This window comes from Monosiga brevicollis, genomic scaffold (genome assembly GCF_000002865.3).
Source record: "Monosiga brevicollis MX1 MONBRscaffold_22 genomic scaffold, whole genome shotgun sequence".
Taxonomy (NCBI): domain Eukaryota; class Choanoflagellata; order Craspedida; family Salpingoecidae; genus Monosiga; species Monosiga brevicollis.
In genome coordinates this window covers 646,389-665,569 of record NW_001865059.1, presented here as the reverse complement: position 1 = coordinate 665,569, position 19,181 = coordinate 646,389, and the positions used below count along the sequence as shown (strand labels likewise).

Below are 19,181 nucleotides of genomic sequence, written 5' to 3'. Positions count from 1 at the left end.
ATAGGAGCTTCGTCAAACACGCGCACGGCGGTGGTCATGTACCGCAAGGAGCGCCAGCGTTCTATGGCAAAGCGATGAGGAAAAGCGAGAGCTTTGGGTGAGGCATGCGCGCGAAAGATAAAGGCGAGTGCTGGGATGGAAAGTCCTTTGCACGAGCCATACCGCGAGCTGACGGGCTTTTGGACACGCGGCGTGGTTGAACAAAGCCAATTGCGTCAGAGCTGCAACCAGATGCCAAACTGTCGTCGCTAAAACATTCTTCATCAAAGTCGGCGCTCGAGCGTGGCGAAACAAATTCCGAGCCGTTCAAGTTGATGAGGGTTTGTATGTCGTTGCTGCCTGCTGTGGTGGCCGCTGAGGTGGGGCGCTCCATCTCCATGTCATCCAGCTCGCTGGAGGCGTCGTCCTGACGGGACTCATGAGAATCTTGCGTGCTACCTTCACTGGGAGACGACACATCTGACCGAGGTTGGATATTAGCCAAAAGATCAGTGGCGCTCCCGGTTCGGCTACCAGGGTTGCTCCCATCGCGGCTGCTGGCTGCACGATGACGGGCCATTATGGCACGGCGTGAGATGGGTGGCGTGCTGCTGGAGGAGCCAGCTGATGATTTGTGAGAGGGTGCGGCAAGGTTGCGGGCTTGCGCAAGGGATTCCGAGGCCGCCATATCCGAGTCACGACCACTGGGTACAAGGGTGGAGGGATCATAGTAATCAAAGTCAGAAGCTCGCTCCTCCAATGGGCGCGGCGCGCTCCGTGGCTACTGTGTGGAGATGAAGCCGTGGGCGAGCGCGGTGGCGGGCGGGGCTGAAGGGTTGAGCTCATGTCGGGCTGGTCCGTTTGGTCGTATGCGCGACGCTGGTAATACCGCCGCACATGACCCGGCGAGAGGCAACGGGTGAGTTGCACGCCGCAGGAGCCATTGTCCAGACAGACACTGTCAGCACCATCGTCGTCATCATCCGCATCGATATCAGCATCCGTGTCTGCATTTGCACCCGCACCCGCGTCAGGAACGGAGGACAAAGTTGATCCATCATGGCGTGGAACGACTTGGGCATCAGGTACAGAAAAGGGGTCACCAAGCTGGCCTTCGAGCGGCACTCCGAGGCCGAGCTCGTGTTCGTCCGAGGTCGTGGCTGGTCCGGAGAAAGACAATGAGGGTGGGCGAAGGGTGCACTGGGAAGAGGTACTGTCCATGCTGGGGCGGGGTTCCAATGGTACACCAGTGCCCAGGCCAATGGAACTGGTTGATCCGTGGGTGCGGGAATGGCGGCCAGCGCCAGGAAAGCGGCGGCTGCCGTTGGAGCTATCGGAGAAGCGTATGGCGGGCGGGTCGAGATTGCTGGGGGAGCCCAGGCTGGTGTCACCGGGGACTGGGGTGATGGACGACACCATTAGACTACCCCGTCGCCCGTCACTACCTTGTGGGGTGAGACAGGTGTCGCTGCCCAGACCCGAGGCCATAGAGGAGGCCTTGACGAGTTCTGCTAGCTGAAGCAAGTCCATGTCGGTGAGGGCGGTGTCACTGCTGCGCCGGCGATGGAAAGCATCGGAAAAATCAATGCCAAATCCATGTGAGCTCTGGAGCCAGTTGTCGGGGTGAGAGCCGCGGCGCAGCTTGCCCGTGCCGACAATGTCATCGTCCTCGGTTGAGGCGCAACTGTCGCGGCGCATCTGCCAGAACTGAAAACCATGGCTAGAGCGATGCCGAGGGCCCCCGGCGGGAGGGGTATACTCTTCAAACAGTTGATTCGCACGCGGGTGGCGTTCGTGTGCGGTCGACTCCGCCATGAGGACGTATGTGATTGGTCTAGAAGCGAAGGCCGGTTGGAGCGCCTCCTTCACCTCCACGCTAAGCGGCATGGGAGAGATCCGCGAAGGGACGGGGCGCGGTGCTGTAGTCGAGCCGAGAAGCGATCCAACTGTTTCCAAGACTAAGAAAGGCCCCGAACGGCCGGATCAATGGTTCTGTTCCCACCGATCCGGGGCGCTCAACGGCCGCGGCTGGCGGCACCAGAACGCGAGGGGGCAATCAGGGACGCGCAAGTCGTTGGTTCTCCACCACCAAGCATCAATCAAAGACGTGCCAGACAATGATGGAAAAAAATGACAGAGAAAAGAGAAGAGGCGGAGCAGGGATAGGGGATAGCCCGCAGGTATGATGGTGCGGTGATTGACCACCAGCAGACTAGGGCGTCGTCAGTCGCACACTTGAGGTCGCCCGGCGCGCGCGTGTTCCCCGAGGCAGCGGGCACCTTTTTTTTTCTTTTATTTCTCTTCTTTCCTCTTTTCAAGCCAAGTCAGGTTCCGTCCTGACCCCGTTCTACCTTGAAATGCAATCAGCAAACTGACTGCGCCCGATCCAGTGACCAGACCAAGACCAGACCAAGACCAGTGCAGGCACACCCAAACAGCATCAGCACACCACACTGCCGTTTACACACCAACGAGACAGTCGTACGACACCACACACACACAAGCCAAAGCTCTCTTTTAGTGTGGAAGGGGCACTTGAAAAGAAAGACAGTTTTGCTCGTGCACACACACAACAGTCTCTCTCTCTCTCTGAATCTCTCTCTGAATCTCTCTCTGTCTCTCTCTCTGTCTCTCTCTCTCGCGAACTCTGTCTCTCTCTCTTTCTGTGTGTCTCTCTCTCTTTGCACAACCACACGCTGTGCGCAAACGCACTGATTCTTTTGTTTGTTCGACTGTTCTTTTGTTTGCTGAGTGTCCAACATTGACGTCATAGCTCTCTCTGTTTGTCCTCTCTCTCTCTCTTTTCTCTTGAGAGACAATGTAAGACAAAAACTTAATGGATTGTCAGATGGTTTCGGTCGACGAGATGTCTGGTATTTTTTTTGCTAAGTCAGTACGTTCAGGAGAATGGCTGCCAGAACCGAGCTGGCGATTGCGGCAGCTGCTGATGCCGTGCCGGAAGAGCTCAGCGAGGATGCCGTCGTCTTGATTCAGAGGGTCTGTCAAAAGACACCGCCTCATTGCTTGCAAAATGCGGCCAAGGAGTGCTTTGACAGTGATTTTGAAGACAACAAGGTCGACAATTTCTTGAAGGAGGTGCGGTCTTTCTTGGAGACGACGACATTCGACGTCCACTTCCACGCGCGCCCCAAGGACTCGGGTGACTGGAAGGCGTTGTGCGATGCCCTGGGCCCGTGCCTGCGTGTGCGCTCCTTTGGCGAGCTGGTGCGAGATACGTCAGACTGGCGCCTCCGAAATCAGAACCTCTCGCTCAGTGTGCGCAACGGCCAGGAACGTCTCCGAGTTTGCTATGACTTGCTGCCGGGCCAGGACCAGTGCGCAGTGTCCGTGGCCTCTGTGGCCAAGGAGTATACCGCACACAGCTTGCACGATCTCAACCTGCAAACGCATGCCGCTATGTTTGCACAGCGCTTCTACTTTGCCCACGACCACGTTATCGATGTCGTGCGTCTGAGAGCGCAGAAGTACTACATTGTAGCACGGCTCAAGGCCGCCCACCTCACGAAGCTAGCTACCCATGTGCAGCCTGCTGCGTCTCGCTTGTCCAAGACGCTCGCATTTGCCAGCGGAGCGCCTAAGGCTGACGACGAGTTGGACACCACCCTGCCCGCGGCGCTCAAGGCCATCCTCGAAGAACAAGAGGCACGGCATGCTGCCCGGCAGTTGAAGCACCAGACGTCTGGAAGTACACGTGTCGTCGACAAGACACCTGTCTCAGAACGGCTTGAGCGCCTGCAGACGCACCTGGTGCCCATGCTCGACAAGATCCGCAAGGCCGTGCCCAATCAATGGATCGTCTACACGGGAAACGAGACCGTGGACTCTCTGATTGACCAGGCAGTTTCAACGGAAAGACAAGCACAACAGCGCGCCTGTGACTCTGGCCAAGATGCATTGATCGTCTCCACGGCATCCCAACTGCCCAGCGGTGGCGACATTGCGCTCGTTGAGTGCCAAGATGACACTACATATGGCAACAAGCGTGACTTTATCAGAGCCAAGCGTGAGCTGCGGGCCAGGTCTTCCGCAGCTTTTGAGCCATGGTTGACATGGGGTGCACGCCACCGATGCTCCTAAGCCGCAGGGTGCTCGATATGCTCTTCGAAGGTGATGATGACCCAGCGTGTGTATTTCCGCAGGTGCTCGCTCAGCACCCAACACGCAAGACTTCGGGCCGGCTGGATGAGAAGCTCTTATTTGCCCTCGACAATGTTGTCAGAGAGGCCTCCGCCATGGAGGTGGAGGGTATTATCTTTTCTGATGTTTGCAAAGTAGCTGTTCTGGGCATGCCGCTGCTGCGGTCAATGCAAGCCCTCACGTCGTGTCAGCATATCGATCATACTTTGTGACGCCTGACCGTGACGCTCATCCTTTCAATGCCATCCCGAGGTGATAACCGTGTGGCAGAATTGGGTTTTAGTTGTTTATTTGTTTCTGGGCAGGGGCGTGGGTAAGTTGGCGACTGAATTGAGTATGACGTGCCGTCGCGATGCGCGTTGCCCTGTAATTTTATGCCGTCAAGCAGGATTAAGGTATTGGCCGGGCCTGCTGCGGGCGTCCACGCACATTGCCTTGATGTTCCCATCTCAATTCACGGGCTCTTGGCGCTTCGGCCCCGGTGCGCGCGGCCCGTCGGCACGCTCGGTGCGGCCGCACGCTTGTGAAGGTCTGGGCGCCAGGTCTTGCATCAATTGGTCCCAAACCGCAGCCAGCGCCAAAACAGCCCCTGACAAATATTGCTCAGAAGAAATGGCACGACCGATGTGCAGCACAGCTGCCCATTGGCTTTCAGACGACGATGACAGGGTTTGTTGCGCAGCAAAAAAAGACAGAACAAAAAGCAACATGGCGGGCCGTTTTACAATCCCACAATCCAAGGTCGTGGCACGCATGAACTCGGATAAATAAAGACATCTACCAAGTGGGAATGGTGTCCAACTATGCTTCGCCGCCGTATTATGCCGTGATTTATCTGCTGACTCGTGCATGTAGAACTTGCGCCCCTCGAGACGATTCAGCAAGGCGTGCATTCTTCGCTGGTGACAACGCGGCAAGAACCCGACAATTGAATCAAGTTTGGTACTGTTGATGTGTTGAGTTGAGGATTCGAGCAAATTCGTAGGCTGCCATCGACGCTGCTAATGTTTCCAAGTCCACTCACACTTGCCAGCACGGAATTGTACTACGCGAGTCAGCACACAAACCATCAGACGCTCACAGATACACTGACTGCCCGCCCATGTGCATACAAGCACGACATCCAAAACGATACGACGTCATGCAACAGCGTACGCTAATTTCCAAGTTGCCACCGACGCGGGTCGTGCGTCCAAGTCCATCCACATTGGTCAGGTTGCCATTGTGCTGTCCGAGCCAGCGCAACAGTGCACGAGTCGTCAGCTACGGCTCAGCCATCCCAAACATCGTACTCACGGCCCCATACGCGACATTATCACCATTTGGCAACATACTTCAATGTGCAAATAGTCACCAATGTTGGCAAGACTGCCGAGCCCACCCACATTGGTCAAGGCGGGATTGGACTACTCGAGACAGCAAGGTGAGACACTCGACGCCCACGAACACATTGCAATCCATGCTCACCCACTTCCAGACACACGCGACACTCACAGTGACACGCTCCACACCACAACGTACTCTAATGGACAAGAAGCCGTCAACGCTGGTTATATTTTCAAGTCCATCCACATTGGTCAGGTTACCATTGTCCTGTTTGAAACAGCAACACGAGAAGCATCAGACGCGAGCAAATACATGTCTCTCAGATTCTACACAGGCGCGTCCACACACATGCGTCATATCAAGTCATATCAACGTACGTAGATGTCCAAGTTGCTGATGAGCCTTGTGATACTTCCAAAGCCATCTACATTGGTCAAGGCGTCGTTGTTCTACCCAAAACAACAAGATGAGACAACAGGCTTTCACAAAACGAACCATCCCCACCCGCTCACCCAATTCAGACACGCGCAACATGCAGAAGCACACACAACGACGTACTCTCAAGTACAGAAAGCCGCCGACGCTTGCGACATTTCCAAGTCCATTCACATTGCTCAGGGCCGCATTGGACTGCTCAAGAGAGCAAAAAAAGGAACAATCAGAGGCACACAAATGTAATAACATTATAGCCCTCCTATTATGCCAACGTATGTACATACAAGCATGACATGCAAAAGCACACGCCACATAACCACGTACTCTGATGTGCAAGAAGCCATCGATGCTTGTGATCTTTTCAAGTCCATCCACATTGCTCAATACGTCATTATCCTGTTTAGTCCAGTGAAGTTAGGGACGAGAGACTCAAACACGCACCAACCGCATAATACGCCCACCCACATTAATACACGCGTGACATTCGACATGACGCGTCCCTACACAACAACGTACTCTAATGTTCAAGTAACCGCCCACGCTTGTGATGCTTCCAAGTCCATTCACATCGCTCAAGGCAGTATTGGACTGTCCAAGACAACGCAACATTGCAATTAGCGCATCCTTCTCATTTTCTACTCGCACGCATTGACACCCACCACCATCAACAACGTACACGGATCTGTAAGTAGCCGCCTAAACTTGATACGCTTCCAAGACCATCCAGATTGGTCAGGGCAGAATTGAGCTGTCCGAGCCAGCAACGCAAGGCATGAGACGCTCACAGACACTTGAACCTCCACTTTTTAACGTCCAACTGAGCGCGATATTACAAGCGACATGCCCTCATGAAACGTACGTAGATGTACACGTAGCCGCCGACACTGGTGATATTTCCAAGCCCGTTCAAATTTGTTAGACCATCATTGCCCTGTTCGATGCAGAAGAATAAGACATCGGAATAGACGCTACCCGTCGCGCACCTGCGTTCACCAAAAGTGACACGCCCTGACCAACAACGTACAACAATGTCCAAGAAGCCGCCGACGCTCGTGACACTTTCAAGTCCATCCACGTTGGCGAGGTCGTCATTATCCTGCTCACATCATGGATGCAACCGAATCAATCACTGGACGCGCATACACGTTGTGCGAATCCGCTCGCCCACGTCCACGCCAACTGGCCACCTACACGGATGTACAAGCAGTCACCAATGCTGGTGATACTTCCAAGTCCATGCAAATTGGTCAGACCGTCGTTGGACTGTCCAAGCCAGCGTGACAAAACATTAGACGCGCACGAGCTCTCCATCCTCATAATTTGCTCTTACGCACATCCACACACGCGCCATCAGCATGACACGTTCTCGTTCGACCACCTACACTGATGTACACGCAGTCGTCGACGCCGGTGATGCTCCCAAGTCCATCCACATTGGCTAAAACGTAATTGGACTGGTTGCGGCAACAGAACTGGCATCAGACGATGACAAACACAAAGGCATGACAACGTCCTCTCATACATGCACACCGGATACGTCAAGATTACACGCTTGCACGCGCTGACGTACAACGATGGACAAGTAGCCGCCAACGCTGGAGATGTTGCCAAGCCCATCCACATCGGTTAGGGCGCCATTATCCTGCGCGAGGCAGCAAAGGTCAGGGGCCCACAAACACATGGGCCTCCTTGTTTGTCCGTCCACCTCTAAACACGGTTCAACGGCATGGCATGTCCTCAAACGACAACGTACGCTGACGGACAAGTAGCCGCCGACACTGACGATATTACCAAGCCCAGCCAGATTGGTCAGCACACCATTATCCTGCTCAAGCCAGCAAATACAGCGTCTCAGTTGCTCACAAACACCGCACCGACCCCGCGTCCACACACGCATGGCAGGCTGCCACACAACAACGCACTCTGATGGACAAGCGGCCACCGACACTTGTGACACTTGCAAACCCATCTACGTTGACCAGGGCGGCATTGTTCTGCTCGAGCGAGCAAAGCACAGAATGAGCTGCTCAGAATCGCACATTTATCAAGAGCACACCTGACTTCACGGCACGATCATCAGACGTAAAAAGACTTGTGTTGACCACGATTGTGTCAAACACGGCGAGCTCATCTTGCCACGGTGGCGTGATACACTGATGCTCATCCGAGCTAGCAAACGTCGAGAAACCGCCAACACGTTCCAACGTACTTCGATTCTCAAGTCTCCGCTGACATGCACGAGTTTTGCAAAAACTTGCAGATCCTCTGCCACCAGGAGTGGGCAGGACAGCAGACTGATGTTGCCCAAGATGTGCGTCACATTCGGGGGCACATTCTCCAGCCGACAGTCAACTGTGCCTGAGAACGTCCCCGGCCTTTCAGAGCATACTTCACGCAGCTCAGCCAGCTCCTGAAGCACATCGACCCCATTTAACAGCAAGCGTGGATTGCCACCCGCCGTCGAGGTGTTGATGTAGAGATTGCCATTCAGATCAACCCCGATAAGGGGCTCATCATTGTCCAATGCAGCGTGCACCACCAACCCTGAGCCCAGCACCATCACCACAAGGCTGCACACGGCCCAACGCCACATCACGGTGGCAGTGCGTATCCATCCACCCTTCCATTCATCCATCCATCACCCAAGGCCCATAAACGTGCTGCGTGACCTCAGATCTCTGCCGTCTGCCGCGTCTGCGCGTCTGTCTGCGCAGATCGCAAAAAGCTCTGTTACCAACTGAACTTGAATGACATTTTCTGACAAATTTAATTTGCAAGCCAGCAAGCAATCACCGACGGGACGTCAAATGGTGTGAATGGCAGCGCGCTGTCTTTTGGATTAAGGGCCATCGCGGCAAGAGCCCTCCTGACTGCTTGTGCTTCACCCTTCTACCGAGTGGATGCGCACCACTGGACACGCAGATGTATGATCATCATCACATGCTGATTCAGGGTTGGCATGTTTACGTTTGCCCATTCCGAGCGGACAGGCCATGTATCCGCTCCATCCCTGGCGCGCCAAGGCTCTGGCTCGGCAGCGCGCTTCGACCAAGACGACATCAGTTTCTTGCCGTCACCACACCTCGGCATCCTCCCAGTTCTACCTTGCCCTGTACCAACGACATGGCAAGCAAGAGCCGCTGCCACGTTGGTGCGACCATGGCTGCAGCTCTCTGGCTCTGCATCCTGTTGCTGGCAAACACGGTGCCTTGCACCGAGGCGCAACTCGGACACGTGCAGCGCGAACCACTCCTGACACTTGATCAAGAGCCCGTCAAGCTACGCTTTTTGCCTGATGGCCGCCTGTTGGTGCTCGAACGGTTGGGTCGCCTGACGCTGCTCAATACCAGCTCGCTTGAAGCGGCCACATACGCGCAGTTTGACACCAGCCGCCTGATGCAGGGCGTGGAGTACGGTGGGTCACGCGTGCCACTGTTACATGGTGGTGCCCAAGCATCAATCTCCTGTCGAGCAGGCGACTGCGTTCACCTCTGGTCTCTTGATCCACGTTCTCCATCATGATGCAGGTCTTTTTGACTTTGCGCTCAGCCCGGAATTCGAAACGGACCAGCAGATTTTTCTGTATTGGTCGCCACGCCAGTACGTCATTTGTCTGTGGTAATGGTCATCCCTGCTGCCAAGCCTCATGCCTCACCGTGTAAACGCGTGACTAGACCCGAGCAATTGCGAATTTCTGTCTTCACCCATGAGGAGAACGACGGCGGTCTGTCCAGTCGCTTGGATCTAGCTTCGGAAATAACCATCTGGACCGAACCCGAGACGGGATACAACAATGCCTGTTGCCACTTTGGTGCGGGCTTGGACTTTGGGCCCGATGGCAAGCTGTACGTGGCCGTGGGCGACATGTTTCAGGGCAACGTGGCTCAGAACCCCACCTCTGCGCGTGGCAAGCTGCTGCGCCTCAACGCGGATGGCTCCATACCCAGTGACAACTGGGGGGCTCAGATGGGCGGCACCTTCTATGCCGGCATCCAGGCCATGGGCCTCCGTAATCCCTTTAGCGGGCGCTGGGACCCCGTGTCTGGCCTCTACGTCATGGCTGAAGTCGGCGGCAATGATCAGGTGCAAACAAAAACCGACTTGACCGCGTTCTTGGCTCGACTCAATTTCTACTCGTTTGCCTCATTCATCGTCAGCTAGCAGCGTCTAACTCATGATCTTGATTCCATGCAACTAGGCCATCTCAACAGAAGACGTGCACGTGTACGACCCCACAAAAATGGCTGGTGCCAATTATGGTGAGTCCTATCAAGTCATTCTCAGCTGACGTGCGAGTGCCCGCTCAGTTGGCCCTGTGACCCCTGCACATCTGTCCCATAGGCTGGCCAATGTGTGAAGGCATGTGCAACGACACCCGTTTTCCAACGTGTGATTGTCTGTTGCACGAATCTGCCTTGTACGCTGTGCCCCACGACGGCTACGGCATGGCCATTGTTGGTGGCCTTGTATACCGTGGCTCCATGTTCCCCAGCCATTACGACGGAGCCATTATCATCGGCGATTACGTGTCGGGTTGGATCAAGGTGTTGGAAACGACCTGGAGCCCAGAGCCAACCGTTGTCGGTTCGTACAGACTCAGCCCAACGCACCATGCTCGCATGCTAGAACCCCGTGGCTTCATGCGCACGCCTCTTTGTTTCGTTCCCGATAGAATCAACAACAATGGCACAGTTTCAGGGAAATCTGCTCAGCTTGGCGGAGGGCCCCGATGGAGCCATCTATGCCACGGACATGGCTGGCCACGTCTTTCGTTACATGTACTATGATGGCAACCGACCGCCAGTGCTTCACAACGTTCAATATCAGGCATTTTGGCCCGAGGCACCGGTGACAATCACGCTGACCGCCAATGCCTCGGATCCGGAAGAGAGCCCGCTGAGCTATAACTGGTACATGGAGGGGCAGGTCATTCCCTGGGCAGTCGGTCAAAGTGCTACGCTCAGCCTGACGCAGGCTGGAAGGTATGCCGTGGCAGTGGTCATCTCGGATGGTCACATGACCACCAGAAGCCATTCCCTACCCTTGACCGTCGGCGCACCTCCCGCTTTGGAGCTGGCATCTCCCCTCAACAATTCGGTCTTCTCTGCTGGTAATCGCTTGGACCTGATTGCGACATCTGCCACGCCCAATGCCACGCTGGCCTGGAGCGTCCGCTTTCGTCATGACCAGCACTTTCACCCCACCATGGCCTGGACTGAGGGGGCACAACTCGAGTTTAACGCTCCTGTGCGTGGTCACAGCTTTGGTGGCCAGACTGGCTACCTCATTGAAGCGCGCGCTACGGATGCCCACGGCCTCATGACGCTCCAGCACGTTAATATCTGGCCTCGCAAAGCGGCGATCGTCTTTGCCAGCAATCCCAGCGGGGCCATGCTTCTGGTCGACGGCATTCCACATGCTCTACCATACACCTTGGACACCCTAGTTGGCTTCCAGCACGAGCTTCGTCTCGAGCCTGCATACTGCCGAGCGGGCGTGCGCTACGTGTTGAGCGAGTGGAATGTTTCACTGACTGCATTGTCTGCACTGCCAAACGCTGGGACCTTGGTCGTCGCCCCTGATGCAGCCACGTACATGGCCGTGTTTCAGCCCAGCGGAGCTTGCGATGAGCATCTGCCTACACACGGCTTGGTGCTGCACGTCGTGGCGGCAGAGAATGTAACCACAGACGAGTCGGGTCAAGTTAGCCTTTGGACCGACCTGTCAGGCTACAACAACACGCTGGCACCGTTGATGGGCCATGGTCCGCAACTCGTCCAGCGGAGCTCCACCCCTGCTCACGGTCCAGCACAATTTCTGCAATTTGACGGCGCCGGGGCTGAGCTGGGAGCGGAGGCCTTTGCGGCGCAGCCAACAACCAGCTTTACAGTTGTAGTGGCAGTGCGCTACTGGAGTGCGGGTTGGGGTGGCTTGACCTTTGGTCAGCCCGCCTGCTATCAGGTGGCGGGGGCCGCCGTGTCGCCGGCGGGCAATCTGATGGTCGAGACGTACTGCTCAGGGGATGGATCGGAGTCTGCCTGGCAAGGACAAGGGCAGCCCTGGCTGCTCCACACAGTGGTGGCCGATGGTACCACCAATCGCATGCTCGTTAATGGCTCGACCGTCTCCTCGTTTCTTGTGGGGTGGAACCTTCAGCCCGGCGCTCTCATGATGGGCGTGGAGCACGCACGCACCAACTCGGTGCGGATGGATGTGGCTGAGGCGCTGGTCTACGATCGCGCCTTGGGGGTGGAGGAGCTGGCAGCGGTTCATGCTATTCTCATGAACCGCCACTTTAACGTCTCGGAGGCACCGACAGTGGTGGCACAGTTTACAAGTCCTGCGGGCCCCGATTCGACCCTGGCAAGAGACACCGCTGTCACATGGCGCTGGAGCACCAACGTCAACGTGGGCACGCAGCAAGCCGCCATGGAGCTGGATGGCGTTGAGCAGTATGCGCTCGACTTGGCTGAGCGCACAACGCAGTCTTGGAGCCTGCCAGCCGGGTTGGCTCCCGGGCCCCACACTCTGACTTTGCTGGTACAGGTGGCCGGTGGTACTGGGGTCGAGCGTGTCCAGTCAACCTCGTTTGTTCTTGAGACGACTGGCATGAGCACGGAGTCCGCTGCGAGTACCACGCCCGCCGTGAGCAGCACGGAGCAGGTTTCGCAAGTCATTTTACATCAACCCAACCCCTTAATTCCCGTGGTCTCGAACATTGTTGAGATTGAATGGGACACGATGTTGGATGAGAATCAGTACGTCATGACCATTGTCAAGCTGGGAGATCTTGAAGTGGAGGTGGCCCAGCTTTCTGGCGTGTACCAGTTTACCAACGTCGCGCCAGGGGAATATGACGTTTTTGTGGCCGTCATGCGATCTACGGGTGCACCGCTCATGGCGCGTACAGTCGTGGAGGTGATATCCGCCCCCCTGGAGACGACCCAAGAACCCAGCAGCAATGCGGGGACAACAACCGCCCCGCTGTCATCAAGCACGCCTGATGCCCATATCGAGTGGATGACAGAGTTGGCAGCCAATGTCAGCGCTGACTTTCCTCGCGATGGCTACCGCGTGCAGTTTGCTGGAGCGTGGCCAGGGGTGCCAGCAGGCATTGCGATGCGATTTGCTACGGCCCTGGACCAACCCAGTAGCAAGGCCTTTTTCAGCCGTCGCATGACCCTGGATAGCTGCTTTACAGAGTGTGATCGTGATCCCTACTGTCGTGCAGTTCATTACTGGCGCACGTCGACCGACGAGTATTGTTCGGGCCTGTTGGACCAGGATTTGGGGACGAGCGTTGAGACGACGCAAACCAGTTTGGGGTTTGTCAAGGCGGCAACAACCGTTGCCGCACCTCAATTGTGTGCCTACGGACGTGAGATGGGCACGGGTGCGCTAAGCGCGGGGTGCGATTGCGGCGGGAACTGCCAAGTATGCGTGCATGGAACAAGCGAGTGCCTCCTCTGCGCGCCTGACTTTGCGCTATACAACGGCGCCTGCGTGGCAGCCTGCCCAGCTCTGGCACACGTGGCAACTCACACCCTTGCACCGGGCCTACAGAGGTGTCATGTCATGGCAGAGGCCAAAGTGGGGGCAGCGCCCCTCACCTCGACTGTGTGCCTGGGTGGGGCGCGCTTGTCGGATGGCGGAGCTTGTCAATGTGATGCCAATTGCTGGAAATGTTCATTAGATGAACGAGGCGAGGCCAGTGCTTGCCTGGTCTGTACCAACGAGCATTATCTTTATAATGGCCTGTGCTCCCCATTCTGTCCAGCGCCGCTGCGATCATTAGGCAGCGAGTCTACTGGTCGCCTCTGTTTGGCCATGGCCTAACACCAAAACGTTTAGATTTTGTGGAGCACCTCGTCGCCCCCTTGTTCACAGGTGAATTGATCATAATTATACCAAAGTAGGAGTATGATGAGCTTCAAACATGCAACGGGCAGGCGGGCAACGAGGAGCACCGACCCTTAGCCACATTCTCGTATGCCTTGCGAAGCATCCAATCAAACTACTGCTGTGATAAACAAGTGTTGTGGACAAATGCTTTTCTTTCCGTTTTTTTTTTTTTTTTTTTTTTTTTTTTGTGGAAATCTGCGCGAGAGGCTGAAACGTGAGGAGAAACGGCAGCGCGGATCGACCCGTGCACAGGCTAATGCTGGGCGGGCTGGGATGATACCAAGCGTGGAAGTGGTTTAGCCGAATGGGCGCGCTTTGATTTATCATCGGGCCGCGCTAGCGCGTCGCAGAATTGGGCTGGGTTCCTTGTTCTCTTGTGAGCGCACCTGCCCTCGTGACTTGCCATATGGCGCAGGTTGCAGCTTCTCAGCGGTTCGCGCCGCGGACCGAGGTACGTGCCGGCATTTCGCCCCTGCAGACCCTATATATCGGTCGTTTTTGCTCTGCTGCCCCCTTTTTTTGGGCCTGGCCTGGCCTGGCCGGAGATTGGGTCAGAGAAAGAAGGCGACAGCAAGCTATCATCGCTGTCTCACCCTGTGCTCGATTTGTCTTGCTTCACACTCCGCCTTCAGACACGGGCAGATGCGGCGGAACGGGTGGCGCTTGTGCTATGTCTGTTTGAATCTGGCTGGGCCGTGTCGAGTGGCTCAGACCCCAGCATTCAGCCCTACATGATGCCGTATAGCGAGGAGTTTGATCACATACTACAGGTCGGTGACTAAATCCGAAGGGGCAAGGCAGTTGGTCTCGATACGTCTATCATCACTGGGCCCGGTGTACCCTTAGACAATTTCCGAAGGAATTCTGCCGTTTGACCTCCATGATTTGATTGTTTCCTCAAGCTGGGACGATTTTAATGAGGGTCTCATTGCCGTCGAGGTGCCGCTTTCGAACCCTCGCTGGCCAGCCTTTTTTTTTTTTCTTTTCTTCCTTTTTCTTTTCAATGCCTCTCAATAATTCGACTCACCAAAGCGTGTTGCCTCAATGTTTAGTTGCGGGATTACCGTCTCGTGAGCTGCCACACCGACCTGTGGGCAGAGCACGGCGCCATATTTCCGGATGTTCGCGTCGTGCAGCTGGCGCCCTCGCAACAGGGGCGGTTGGCTGATATCCACCTCATCAAGGCCACACATCCCAAACACGCGGCTCTTGATTGGTCCGACGATGATTTTGTTGCAGTTGAGGCGGCTCTGGTGCAACGACTTGCCCCACCTCAATGCTTGGACCTCGATACAAATCCAGACGTTTTTCACGATCGCACTTTAGACTACGTTAACCGACACCCCGCCCGGCTGCTCAACAAGCCGTGGGCCGATGACGACGATGACATTCGACGCCACCGTGCTGGTGAGGCTGTTCGGTGCACTCGTCCAACAAAACCTCCATGCACCTTTGCGCGTGCTCACACCCGTAACCCACCCGCACCCTCTACGACAATCAACTGACTCATAGAGCGTCTTGCAGCCGAGGCTCGGTCTCGTGCCGAAGCTCCTCGTCAGCATCCTCTCCACAAGATTCTCAAGTTTGTTTGTTGTTACCTTGCACGCTTGATTTTGGTTCGACCAGCAGACAACTCGAGTCGATCTGATACGCCTTTGCTTTGTGGACGCGCTGTGATTCCGTTACTCTAGGCCGCATCTGCTGGAAGACGGGACGAGCGGTCGCTTGGGCGCACCTCAGACTTCGCCGCTCGCGGCCTGGTTCGAGCAAGATGCTTCAGACACGCGTGCCCGTGACCCCGTGTCTGACCTTGAGCGCGAAGACACGTGGGTTCTACCGTCGTCATCTACGACCCCACCACCCGAGGGCCTACCAACCGTGCTCCATCCCCGCATGCCGGCAATCCGTCTCAGTATGTTCAAATCTTGCTTTGACCCCAAGCAGATGTTGTTCAAAAGAACGTGATATCCCGTTGAAGCCGTTTCATGTGGCTAGTCCCGCCTTTTCGCATGGACTTTTACGCATTCTGCCCCGTTCCACTTCCGGGTTGATTGTGTGCAGACGAGCTTCGGCGCTGTGACAAGATGAAGCGGATCCGTTTGATGCAGTTTGAGCCTCGCGCCACCCATTGCCTTCGGCCGTCTCTTGCGTCCACTCGTCATGTGCTCGCAGACGACCCTTTTTTTGCGGGCCAGTGTATACCCGACCTCGGTATGCTATGCCCTCGCCACCCTCAGGCCATGCCATGCACTATGACTCACCGATGTTGGGCGGGACATCTGAATTTAGATGATCCTGAAACCATGCAAGTGCGACGCCCAGTTGAGAATGCCAAGTCGCATCAACTTGTGTGCTATGGGCAAATTGTGGAAGTCCGGCGCATTGAGGGGGAGCGCCCTTGGCAGGTCTGCGTCCGCGACTCTTGGGACTTGCCTTTTGAGCCTCGCCTCTGGTATGTACCCCGCCGTTTTGCTTGAGCGATGTGTGCGCAACATCCTTTTCACTGAGCCTCGTGGACCATATTCCTGACTCGGTTGGGGCCAGCACAAACTTCGGCTCGTTGGACGAGGCCAACGCGTTCTGCAGGGAGCAGCAGTTGTTTTTGGAGCAGATCGAGGGTCGTCCACTGAAACACGACATTTGGGCTACACTACAAGGCACAGAATTGAAAGAAGTACCAAACCCCGTTCCTACGGAAGCGCCCTCGCTTCTGACTCCCAAGGTGCCCCGGCCCGTGTCGCCAGAGCAAGGTACGATGCCCGTTTGCTCTGTTTGTTTGATTGCGTTTGATTGTGTTTGAATTATGTTTTTCTCTTTATGCGCCTGAATCATGTTTATCTGTTTATGCGTCTTCCTATGCAAGTTCTTACTCGTACCGGTACTTGTGCCGGTGGCCATGCAACCTTCAATGGCTTGGTCTTTTTTTTTTTTTTTTTTTTTTTTTTTTTTTTTTTTTTTCTTTTTTATTCGACAATGTCTTGCAGTGATTGAGGAAACGAAGGCGCTCAGGGCTGCTTCAGCGTCAACAAGCCAGACCGCTCAACAGCAGCAACAGACACAGCAACAACAGCTTCGGCAGCAACGCCAACAGCAACTGCAGCAACAACCGCAAAGCCAGCAGCAGCAACAACAGCAACAGCAGTACCAACAGCAACTCCAACAGCAACAACAGCAACAACAACAACTTCAACAGCAACGAGCGCAGTATCAAGCGACGGCCACTGCTCAACGAAATTCCTTACAGGTTTGTCCGGTCGAGCATCCCCGCCACTGTCTTGTACGGACTTGAAATCTGACTGGCCGCTTGCGTTTGTAGCAGGCCCGGCGGGCAAGCATGACACTGGCCGGCTCCCAAACCCCTGTACCGACCTCGGCCTCCAATTTGCAGGACTTGCCGCACCTCGTGCTACACAGCGATCTTCACCGTTACTTGATGACGGGTGTCATTCAACACGGCATGCACGCCGGTACCCGCGTGTTCCACGTGGCTCAGCGGCCAGGCATGACCAGAAGCCTTTCTGCGTCGATGCCCAGTACGCCGAACCCGTACAGTCCGGAACCATACAGCATGATGAGCCATTCCATCTCCAGCACGCCTGCGTTTGCGGGATATCAAGGCACTCGCAACCCACGAATTACGTCTCGAAAATGATGTGTAAGCTTGCCTGTTGTTTTGTTTCCCATGTACCTGAGCCAAAACCCACGCCCGCTTGACAGCTCTCTTAATTTGTACCATAATCGACACCATGATCATGTGGCTGACGAAGCATGTCGATCAGAGCTCGATACTTTTGATTGGATGGGGAGGAGCAGCAAGGTTCCTAGACTGCCCAGTCGACTTTGTTTGATTTATAAAGTCGCGTCAAAGATCCACTGCTTCACGCGGTCTCGTGACTGGTCCACTGCGGTGGCGTCCTGTCAACGGCAGAAAGAATGTCAAGAACTTGTCGTTGTCGGGAATTGCCCCATTTTTTGGCAAGAGGGCACCGTACCTTGGACTTGAACGTCGTCTCGAGAATGTCCACACGGTTGTCGAGCAGCTCAAAGCGAAACTGGCCATCGATCTGCACAGACGAGGACAAAACCAGGATCAGTCGTTTTCAACGCGACGAAACGGGGCTTTGAACCTTCAACAAAAGCTCCGTTCTTTTGTTGAAAGGAACGGAAACAGTCGGGGTTGGCAATGAGCGGAACGCACGTCCAGTGGCAAGCTTTGCTCGGTGGTCTTGTTGTCCGTGTCCTCGACCACGGCGCCGCTACATGCAGGACGGGGGCATAAGCAAACGTGCATCAGCACTGCTACGCAAACATGTGGGAGCGGGCCACCCATGTTGCTCGAGTTGATCCATCAACGGTTGGCATACTTGTGCGTATCCTGGAGCGCCGTGAGCTCTTCACAGAGACGTCGAACGACGCTCTTGGACTTTTGAGCCGTCACAATGTCCTGTTGGATCATGATGGAGTCGTGGGCGCTGTCAGTCACAGACCACGCAAGGTCAGGCAGCCAAAGCAAAGCCATCTCACCTGCTTGGTGCAGACGAGAAGGATTGGCGTGGCGCGGTCGAGCGTCTTCAAGAGGACGCTGTACAGGAGATCGGCCACTTCGCGCAGCTCCTCCTTGAATTGAGAGCCATTGACCACAAAAATAATGCCCCGGGCCCGTGGCAAAGCCTCCGCCAAGCAAGTCCTGAGCAGCAAGCACAGAGCAGGGCGTGCGGAGTTAGTACGGTGGCATCTCACGAGCCGGTGGAGGATGGCCGTGCAAAAGACGAAGCACTTGCGTGCGCAGGCGCTGATGGCCAGGCAAATCGGCGATGACGGTTTGCTGGCCTTCTTGATCGCCCGTCAGAGTGGCGGTGTTTGGCTTCATGCTGGTCACCGTGGGCATTTGTCGATCATGACACAGCTGCCGATGCGGGCATTCCAGCCGAGCCAATGAGAAGTCGAGCCATGTCTCGGCGCAATGGCACATTTGAGTCATCCTTGGCGCTGCGGCGCTGCGTCTCACCTTGAGAAAGAGGGTTGTCTTGCCCGCCCCCTTACAGCCCACCAACAACACCTGGTCAGCACGCACGCCCCCCTTGGCTTGATGCAGCACTAGCGCACCGGACGGTGAGATGAGACAGCAGCGTGTCGGCACACGGGCGACGAGTCGGAAGTTGTGTCTGCATTCGCTCAAGCCCCTTCCCAAAGAACAACAACGACGACATACAATAGCCCACAATGACCAAGACCAAGGCCACGACGGCCGCCAGGACCATCAACGACGTTGCCTCCATCTCTTTGCGTTCCTGCGTCGAGCCAACCGCCGCCCGCCGTGCTCAGGTCCGTTTGTTCGATGACTGCGTCTCGCAGACACACACACACACACTCTCTCTCTC

At 55.7% G+C, this 19,181-nt stretch overlaps 5 protein-coding genes across 5 annotated transcripts in view; 2 read left to right on the top strand and 3 right to left on the bottom strand.

Annotated features, from left to right (window-relative positions):
- MONBRDRAFT_27968 (uncharacterized protein) overlaps window positions 1-1,866 on the bottom strand; it is a gene marked incomplete at both ends in the record, with an annotated part of 3,528 nt that extends 1,662 nt beyond the window's left edge. Inside the window, 2 exons of the mRNA XM_001748310.1 lie at window positions 174-459; window positions 765-1,866. Coding sequence (XP_001748362.1) covers window positions 174-459; window positions 765-1,866 — 1,388 coding nt within the window. The remainder of the gene's footprint in view (window positions 1-173; window positions 460-764) is intronic.
- A 1,020-nt stretch (window positions 1,867-2,886) lies between these two features.
- On the top strand, window positions 2,887-4,077 carry MONBRDRAFT_10649 (uncharacterized protein; the record flags this gene model as incomplete). Its single annotated transcript, XM_001748388.1, has 1 exon — window positions 2,887-4,077. One exon carries the CDS (start codon window positions 2,887-2,889, stop codon window positions 4,075-4,077), a length of 1,191 nt encoding a protein of 396 aa, XP_001748440.1.
- Window positions 4,078-5,014: 937 nt separating this feature from the next.
- On the bottom strand, window positions 5,015-8,491 carry MONBRDRAFT_27966 (uncharacterized protein; the record flags this gene model as incomplete). The annotated part of the gene is made up of 15 exons (XM_001748309.1): window positions 5,015-5,182; window positions 5,293-5,364; window positions 5,472-5,543; window positions 5,659-5,730; window positions 5,841-5,912; window positions 6,022-6,093; window positions 6,223-6,294; window positions 6,415-6,486; window positions 6,575-6,646; window positions 6,758-6,881; window positions 7,003-7,085; window positions 7,281-7,370; window positions 7,469-7,540; window positions 7,652-7,723; window positions 8,108-8,491. 15 exons carry the CDS (start codon window positions 8,489-8,491, stop codon window positions 5,015-5,017), a joined length of 1,569 nt encoding a protein of 522 aa, XP_001748361.1.
- Window positions 8,492-9,057: 566 nt separating this feature from the next.
- MONBRDRAFT_10647 (uncharacterized protein) lies at window positions 9,058-17,096 on the top strand (the record flags this gene model as incomplete). Its single annotated transcript, XM_001748387.1, has 11 exons — window positions 9,058-9,313; window positions 9,426-9,498; window positions 9,573-9,981; window positions 10,097-10,157; window positions 10,240-10,482; window positions 10,571-13,332; window positions 14,433-14,570; window positions 14,853-15,207; window positions 15,862-16,252; window positions 16,345-16,550; window positions 16,831-17,096. 11 exons carry the CDS (start codon window positions 9,058-9,060, stop codon window positions 17,094-17,096), a joined length of 5,160 nt encoding a protein of 1,719 aa, XP_001748439.1.
- A 553-nt stretch (window positions 17,097-17,649) lies between these two features.
- MONBRDRAFT_33681 (uncharacterized protein) overlaps window positions 17,650-19,181 on the bottom strand; it is a gene marked incomplete at its 3' end in the record, with an annotated part of 4,854 nt that continues 3,322 nt past the window's right edge. The window contains exons 10-16 of the mRNA XM_001748308.1: window positions 18,809-18,897; window positions 18,528-18,706; window positions 18,325-18,487; window positions 18,165-18,244; window positions 17,999-18,056; window positions 17,793-17,864; window positions 17,650-17,715 (exon numbers count right to left, since the gene is read on the bottom strand). Of these exons, the coding sequence (XP_001748360.1) occupies window positions 17,650-17,715; window positions 17,793-17,864; window positions 17,999-18,056; window positions 18,165-18,244; window positions 18,325-18,487; window positions 18,528-18,706; window positions 18,809-18,897 (707 nt within the window). The remainder of the gene's footprint in view (window positions 17,716-17,792; window positions 17,865-17,998; window positions 18,057-18,164; window positions 18,245-18,324; window positions 18,488-18,527; window positions 18,707-18,808; window positions 18,898-19,181) is intronic.